Here is an 8,939-nt window from a genome sequence, read left to right as displayed (position 1 = left end):
GTGTCTCAGTGTTAGACTAAGCCACTGATTGAGCCACCTGTGCTGAAGCAGGGATATCCCTAATACCTGACCTGTTGGTGGCCCTTGGAGGACTGGAGTTGGCCACTCCTGCCTTTACAAGCTAGATATTTCTTGGGTTAAAGAGCAGGACATGCTCAGAGGGCACAAGACTCATGACCTGTGTTAAGCTCCTATACGCTTCTCGGGGGGGAATTGCTGCTTTAATACCCATGTCATGCCTGAGAGCCAATTGGAAAAGGGGACAAGGAACAGACCGAACACAAGCCAGGGCAGTAACCCTCTGTCACACGGGCATTTACATACTTTCAACAGTAGTTGCAAATGGCTTATTTTGTATAAATATGCATCAATCGCCTAGTTTTAAGCTAATTTAACACATTGCTGCTATTGCTTCAGTTGGTGGTAGCATCTGATGAGGTTTCCTTCTCCTGGGATGTCATCCTTCTGCCTCCCTCGATGATTTAGACCTCTTGGTCCATATCTACCAAGTAGCCTTCTGCCGCCATCGATCTTTCCAGCCCTGGAAGATTACTTCGCAGCACCAGGGGGTGTCTTAGGTTGCGTCCATACAGCCTTCGCCTCCGTGACGTTACCCGCAGGAAGCGGGTGCGTTTTTCGGTCATGCTAGATGCGTGTGACGTCACAGAGCTGCTTCGCCCTCATTGGACGAACCGCGTACGTGACCTACCAGTCGCGGCGAGAAACCCCTCCTGCTGTCGCCCGCGTGGTCTATGGGCGGGATCAATGCCTTAACACGATGTGATCGTGCGCGGTCATCGACAGCATGGACTGCGCCTTATGGCAGAAGACTGCTTTAGTAGATATGAACGTTCATTTTTGATAGTTTACATTTTTCTGTGTCTTTGCTTTATTTTTATTATGCTTTTTTATAATGAAAATAGTGTTTAGAGATTGGCCTCTGTCACACCTATTGTACGGTACATCTCTCGGATTTGTATTGTCTTTGGGAAAGAAGCAACACGTACGTCCAACAAAAACCAATGCATTTCTTTTCCATTTGTTTCATTTGGCCCTATTTAGGCACTTTAACCCAGTCACTGCTGGCCTCTCTGGAGCCAAAAGGTTAAGCAGGCTTATGTAGGCTTTAATAGTGGAGTTTTGGTTGACGGCCAAATCTGACAACAGATCTGCACCATAATCCGTCATTTGGATAAATCCGTTTCTGAGGTGCTGGTTGCACGGCCAAGATTATCATTGCAACATCGGGCTATTGGAACATGGCTTCTCTATGGCATCCATTGTTCCGCCTGTGCTCTAGCTGAAAAGTGTGCGTGTCATAATATACACAATTCTAATTGCCCTGGGGAGCATTCCTCCACCGCAGCGAGGGTTGGTGAGTAAGACATTACCATTTGTTTTACCTTAATGTGTATATTTTGGCCCTTCAAGTGGAAGTCTGTTGGCTTATTACCCATTAAATAAAGTCCTGTTTCCTGCTGGGAGCGAATGGTCCTGCATTCTGTTATTATTCTCATTAGGAATAATTAATATTCAGTGAAATGACCTTTTTTGTTCTATTTTTTTTTTTTTGCGTGTAGTTTTTCTTTAAAATCCGATTCTTTTTCTTCACCCTTGCACTATATTTGTGAAGAACTTAAATTGGTCCGTCAGAAATGAGCTTTTTCCCCCCAAAGACTTGTGTTTTTGTAGTGTGTCTAATTGCTGCACATTTCTCCATGGATGATTCATAGCGTTTGAATGGAGCAGGTGACTATGTAAGATCACAACGTTTCAAACTTCCAGGGTGGGTGGGTCCTTCATCTCCCATCAGGTTTATTGCAGCGGGATTCACCAAGCTCCGATGAAGGGCATCTCTGCTCGATCCAGTTTACAGCTCTTCAAGTTAACGGCGGATAATGTGGGATCGAGCGGAGATGCTCTTTCGGAGCGTAGGGAATCCCCAGGCCAGTATTCCTTATTGTAGACCTTAATTCACTGTTCCCACAGAGACTGGTCTTTTTAAAATAATAATATCCTATAAAATGTGCCAAGACCCCTATACATAATAATAATAATACAGTAAGTCCTCGTTTTACGACGCTTCGTTTTACGACGAATGACTAAACCGACGCTGTCCAATGTATCCCATTGGCCGGTTTTACGACGCCAAAAGGGCTTATCCGACGCTCTTACGACGCTTTGCAAAGTTGCAGCATTATGTCAATCAGAAAGCTGCAGTCAGGGAAATCATCCAGATCAGTCTGTGTGAGGGTTTTGTGGTGTGTTTAGGCCCTTAAACATGTCTAACAGTTTTATTATACAGTTCTGGGTTCAATACATAGAATCTTTACATCATAATGTATGAGTGTGCAGCATAATCTTATTGCTTGAGTAAAATATTTTGTGTATTTTAGCATTAAAAATGCCTTCAGGAACAGAACGTTTGATTTGAAGTGTTCCTATGGGAAAACGTGATTCGCTTTACAACGCTTCGCTATCCGACGCCATTTTGAGCAACGCTTTGTGTCGGATAACCGAGGACTGCCTGTAGTAATAATAATATCCTATAAAATGTGCCATGACCCCTATACATAATAATAATAATAATAATAATAATAATAATAATAAAATCCTATAAAATGTGTTGAGTTTTTCAAACAAACGCCATGTTTCTCATTCCCCAATGTGTTTCTTTGATTCCAGGTTACCTTAAGTGCGACACCGATGACGGCTGTGACCCTAAGGAGGAGGAAGGAGGTGGTGGAGAGGAGCTTTTCGACACTGTACACTCGTCCATTGTTTCCGGAGAGAGCATCAGGTTTTTTGTGAATGTCAACTTGGAAGTGCCCCAGAGTGCAGCAGGTACGTGCTCGGTATCCGAGGCAGCTGCAAACCACTGTAAAACCGGCAGGGTTACTGTGCGCTGCCCGCCTTTAGCAGAGCAGGGAGGGCAGGGACATCCCAGGGCAGGGACATCCCAGGGCAGGGACATCCCAAGTAGGGAACTGATCCTGGTTAGAATCTAACCCAGAGCAAATATGTGAGACACGACTTCTTTGCCGTGAGGTTAGTGGCACCTCCCGGGGTCGCTGTAACGTGGCCCAAAGCTCTATTTTCAGTAAACGTTTCTCTGACCAGAAAACTTGATGTAGCATCTCGTAAACCATTTACATATCTTTACCGTCAACGTTGGCGCGTCGGGTCGTCTCCATTTTCTGGGACATCAATGATGCTGCACGGTCTTGCTGATGGGGTTGGTTCTGGAGATATGTACTGTATGTATATCATTTCTACAGCGCCAACAGTGTTCTTGGCACTTTATAGAAGAGATTATACAGTACAGGGAATTATAATACAATAAGTGCAACATAATAAGTCCAATAAGAAAGGAAATTCCTGCCCTAGACAGCTTATAATCCAAGTGGTATGTTGGGAGACTTAGAGGCAGCAGATAAGGGAATAAGTGCAGTAGATGGCAGTGCTTGGCCACAATTGTTGGTGGGAGCGACTGTGTGCATGTATGTATAGCTTTATTTATATAGCGCCTAAAGTGTACTCGGCGTGTCACAAAGAATACAGTACAGGGAATTACATTAATACAATACGCGCAGCAAAATCAAACAATAGGAAAGGAAATCCCTGCCAAAAACACCTTACAATCTAAGTTGTATGTTGTGAGGCTTAGAGACAGCAGGAGAGGGAATAAGTGCAGTAGATGACAGTGCTTGGCCACAATGGTTGGTAGGAGTGACTGTGGGTGTGGGACAATAGCCATGAGTGCAGACTGTTGGGATGTCAGATTTGTGGGGCGAGTTTTAAGGTTAGTCAGTATTAAATTAGATACTGTAGGTTAATACCATTTAGCAGGGGAAGAGGTGGCAAGGAGGCGTGGATGAGAGCAGGTGTGTACATGGCTGGGTCCAGGACTACTAGAGATATCCCCCGCAGCAAGAAGGAGTAGATAGAGGATGTGAATAGAGGATTTGTGGGGGTGCTTTTATTGAGTGGTAAAGAAGTTGTTGGAAAAGAGGTGTTTACATGATGGTGCAGTGTATAGGCACATGCATAGGTGTACGGGAGAGATGAAGTTATGTGGATAGGAGGGGAGTGGGGAAGTTGGAGACACTCCCCAACGAGCGAGGAAACCGTAAATAGAAAAAGCAATAGGGAGGGCATAGTGAGATGCAGGAGGAGAGACTTCCCGGTTATAGGAGGATAGGAAGAGTACAAATAATCACAGCATTTAGAAAGTCACGTTCTCATAGTTGCAAAGTTGTTGTGGTGCAGAGTCCAGTTATTCTTTTAGTCTTCATCTCCAAAATTAAATCCACAGACACTTTAAAAATGATACTTAAGATGTTACACAGCCATATGGCTCACAGCCAAGATAGACTGTCTTAAGTACTCTAAACACATTCACTTGACTAATAATTAAGAGAGGGGTTTGGCTAATCAACTCAGAGAAACATACCAAGTAGTTGTTAAGTTAATTGGATTTAGACTGTATGTATGTCTTATATAGCGTCATTAATGTACATAGCGCTTCACAGCAGTAATACACATGACAATCATAAATAATACATAAAGGGGAGAAGTGCTTCAGACATACAAGTAACATTTAGGAAGAGGAGTCCCTGCTCCGAGGAGCTTACAATCGAATTGGTAGGTAGGAAGAACGTACAGAGACAGTGGGAGGACGTTCTTGTAAGCGCGTCTGCAAGGGGCCAAGGTTTGTATGAGATGTTAATCAGCCATGGAGCTACTCATATGCTTCCTTAAGCAAGTGTGTTTTAAGGTGGGTCTTAAATGTGGATAGAGAGGGTGCTAGTCGGATATTGAGGGGAAGGGCATTCCAGAGGTGTGGGGCAGTTAGTGAGAAAGGTTTAAGACGGGAGAGGGATTTAGATACAAGACGGGTAGAGCGAAGACATCATTGAGCAGAACGCAAGAGTCGGGATGGTGCATAGCGAGAAATTCGGGCCGAGATATAAGGGGGAGCTGAAGAGTGTAAAGCTTTAAAGGGAGGAGGAGAATTGCATGTCTGATAAGGGATTTGATAGGAAGCCAGGAGAGGGATATCAGCAGCAGTGGCACGGAGACAGATTTCGGAAAGAGTAGAGTGATTCTGGCAGCAGCGTTTAGGATAGATTGTAGGGGAGACAGGTGGGAGGCAGGAAGGCCAGACACCAGGAGGTTACAGTAATCGAGGCGGGAGAGAATGAGGGCCTGAGTCAGAGTTTTTGCAGTCGAGCAACAGAGGAAAGGGCGTATCTTTGTAATATTGCGGAGGAAAAAGCGACAGGTTTTTGCTACCTTTTGAATGTGAGAGAGGAGTGGAGTGTGACCCCTAAGCAGCGTGCTTAGACTACTGTTGGTAGTACTAACATTCACCCAGTAATGTGGAAGGAGGAAATAGGGCCAGGTTTGGGAGGAAGTATAAGGAGCTCAGTTTTTTTTCCATTTTAAGTTGGCGGAGGGCCATCCAGGACAGTAGCCATGAGTCTGGGCTGATGGCTTCATTTAAAAGGTGAGGTTTGACTTGGGGTGGGGAGGGAATGTACTTGGCGTGTACCGAGTGTGAGGGAGATCCCCAGGTAAGGGGCAGTGAGGGGAAAAGGGTTTGTGTAGGTCCTTTGTTACTATGTTAGGGCTTATGACGGCACTCTGTAACTGATTTATTTATCAGTGGTTTATTTATAGGTTTGTATTGCTTGAAGTTATATTTTGTTGAGAAATACAAAGTACCACATAGTAAATTGCTTACGCTTGCTATAAATCGTTCTAAAATGAGAGAGCTCAGATAAGAGAATATTGTAACAATGTTACATTTTGCCACACGTGATGTACGAATCTTATTGATCTCCATTGTGTAGTTTTGCTTTAAGTCTCTGTACTTTTCCCCTTTCTTTCCCTTATCTGCCGTCTTGCTTTTGAAATATACTTATATATTTTTAGATGTATTTGTAAGGACATCAATTTACTGCTTGTTAGTTTTTGTATTTTTCAATAAAATATCTGCAGGATTGCAATTCACATCACACGTTTGTAGATATATATTATTTTTATATTTATCCTCAGTGTCGCCTTAATGTTAGTTGTTTTTTTTTTTTTACTCTTTTCCTAAAGTTTACCTTGGTTTCTCCTTCTGAAAGACCTCTCCTAATTACAGTAAATCTTTGTGGTTTATGTCTGACGGAGACCTGGGTGTGATAATGTACTGTATGGACCCGTTATTTATATCTACGGCCGCACGGAATGAGCTTTTGATTACAGTTCTAGGTCACTGTACACAATGGACGAGCATGCGATTTCTGGTCTGGGACCTTTCGGCCGTGATCAAAGCACCGCAGGCTGTCCACCGCCACTACAACTCACCGCAGGGCAGGTCGCCATTGTACAGGTCATCGCGCTTCTGCCGCCTGTCAGAGTGCGAGCGGTCACGGAAGTCAGAGCGTCGGGTGGTCACGTGACTAGGAGCGCCCTGCTCGGTCACTTGTACAGTGGCGACCTGCCCGGCGGTGAGTTGTGGCGCTATCATTGCGGCTAATCCGCCATGGCTAAAGGTCCAATTCTGTGCGATTGCTACATTAAATATACACGTTTACATATCTGAAAATAGAATTATACCAAAGCTTTACATCCTATCTGTGAAGAAGTAGTGTTGGATGTAGCAAGCTTCATTGTTTTCTCTTGTGGTACAGAATGTTGCTGTATACCACAGTAACCATTGAATACAGTAGAAACTCTGGGACAGTCAGAGGCATGCCTGGGTATAGGGAGTTATGGGGGATGAATAAAACCTGCTACACCTGTATGTCTGTGTATGCATATCTCAGCATAAACGGTGCAATTAACAGACTATTGGAGTCATTTGTCCTACAAACCTTTTATACCGGGCATCTCGCCCATCTATTCGGAGTCTCTTTACCTTACACTGGATTTGCCTCGAACACCAATGCCAGGGGGTGATGCCATGCATAACCGACACAGCGCTTTTACCATGATCGTAGGGTGTTCCTTACACGCAGGGTGTTCTCCCGCGTAGATTGCAGCAGCCAGGTCCTTGCCGCAGATGACTGGCATCTCCATCTGTTTACTGCCGGCACCCAGCTCCCGTATAAATAATGCAGCCCTTATTTACTTTATCCCGTGCACAGACAGATGGGAAGCGCGGGCCGAGCCTGAGATCCTGTGTCCCAGCGTCTGCTCTCCTATCTAAAGCAGGAGGGGGGGGGGGGGGGGCGGCAACTCCAGTCCTCAAGGGCCACCAACAGGCCAGGTATTGGTGATATTCCTGCTTCAGCACAGGTGCCTGAATCTGTGGCTTAGTTGACTGAGCCACCTGTGCTGAAGCAGGGCTATCCCTGACACCTGGCCTGTTGGTGGTCCCTGAGGACTGGAGTTGGCCGCTTCTGATCTAAAGTATGTTCATAAGGGTAAAGCCGCGTGTAGAGACGCCGGCGTGCAGGGGAGCGGTGAATTATTGAACATGCGAGCATAGTTTTCAGGCTATTCATTCCTAATTAGAGCGGGGCCCCCTGCGTTCACAGCTTGGATTCCTTCTTGTGCGTGTGATCGGTTTGGAAGTCCACGAGGGCAGATGGTCTGTAGGTGCACACGTATAATAGGTGTTACAGCGAGTCGGACTTACACATGTATTTCTTTTCCGCTAAATGAACTGTTCTTTCTTACAGGTCTGATAATTAAGTTAAAAAAAAATGTCAGTCGTCCAGCTTGGTAGTCGAATGTTTATTGATCCGTCATTTTGTTCCAATGTCCGACTGAGTGAGTCAAATATAACCAGAGACCTAACCACTTGTGTATAATACAGTCGGGGAAAACAATACAAATAGAGAGAACGACACATTACTTTAGGTGAAAGGGTCCCCCACCCAAAGCGCTTACAATCCATGCACTGGAAGGGGGAATACATTCTGCTACAGGACCTGCTTCACTTTTAAAGAGGCAATCCAAGGTGGATTTTTTTTGCTATTTTATATAGGGTTGAAGTAGGGGGTCTCCAGAGCTCCGTTAATTTCAGCTCTGGGGGGGGGGGGGGATAGAGTCTGCAAAGAAGTTAGTGGATGTCTGCAGTTTCTTTGTGGCTGCGTGTGTGTGTGTGTGTGTAGAGCTCCAGTGTGTGTGTGTGTGTCAGCAGCAGTGTTTATGGGTGTAACATGTGTGGGTAGCAGCAGTTTGTGTGTGTGTGTGTGTGTGTGTGTGTCAGCAGCAGTGTTTATGGGTGTATCATGCGTGTGTGTAGAGCTGCTGTGTTGTGTGTAGAGGGGGTGCAGTGTTGTGTGTTTGTGTGTGGGGGGGTGTAGAGGTGCTGTGTTGTGTGTAGAGGTGGGGGGGAGGGGGAGAGTGCACGTTTAGTAAGTGGCTGCATTTATGATTGTGGCTCCAGTGTGTGTGTGTGTGTGTGTGTGTGTGTGTGTGTGTGTGTGTGTGTATACATACATAGAGGGGATGGCAGTGTGTGGATATAGATAGCTGCAGTGTAAGCGTATATAGAGGTGGTTTCATGTATTTACCATTTTATTTGAATAAAAAATCTATTTAACTATACAAAAGTGTCTATTTATGAAAAAAAGTCTACATTTAGCCTATAATAATAATAATCATCCCCTCAGAACAGGGCATTACTGGCCAATAATGCTTTAGCTGGGTTAAAGTCCCTCGGCTTCGCCTCGGGCCTTCAACTCTTCCAGCCAGGGCATTATTGGCCAGTAATGCCCTGTTCTTCGGGGATTATTACTTAAATCTATCTGCATTAACCTCATCTGCCATTCACCTGCCCAAGTGTCCAGTCTCTCCAAGTGCTTCTGAAGAGAAATTACATCCTGCTGTGATTCTATTACTATTTAGTATCATCAACAAAGGTGGAGACTTTGCTCTCTCTGCCAACCTTGAGGTCATTAATAAACAAGTTAAAAAGCAGGGGTCCCAGTACCGAT

The 8,939-nt window shown here is 44.9% G+C and overlaps 1 protein-coding gene across 6 annotated transcripts in view; it reads left to right on the top strand.

The window, feature by feature from the left end:
• SLC4A11 (solute carrier family 4 member 11) overlaps nt 1–8,939 on the top strand; it is a 253,507-nt gene that overhangs the window by 128,545 nt on the left and 116,023 nt on the right. For all 6 annotated transcript variants that reach the window (XM_075572646.1, XM_075572644.1, XM_075572647.1 and 3 more), the window contains exon 3: nt 2,686–2,844. In XM_075572646.1, coding sequence (XP_075428761.1) covers nt 2,686–2,844 — 159 coding nt within the window. The remainder of the gene's footprint in view (nt 1–2,685; nt 2,845–8,939) is intronic.

Source organism: Ascaphus truei, chromosome 1 (genome assembly GCF_040206685.1).
Source record: "Ascaphus truei isolate aAscTru1 chromosome 1, aAscTru1.hap1, whole genome shotgun sequence".
Taxonomy (NCBI): domain Eukaryota; kingdom Metazoa; phylum Chordata; class Amphibia; order Anura; family Ascaphidae; genus Ascaphus; species Ascaphus truei.
The sequence above is the reverse complement of the archived record's forward strand: the minus strand, read 5'-3'. Positions and strand labels throughout refer to the sequence as shown.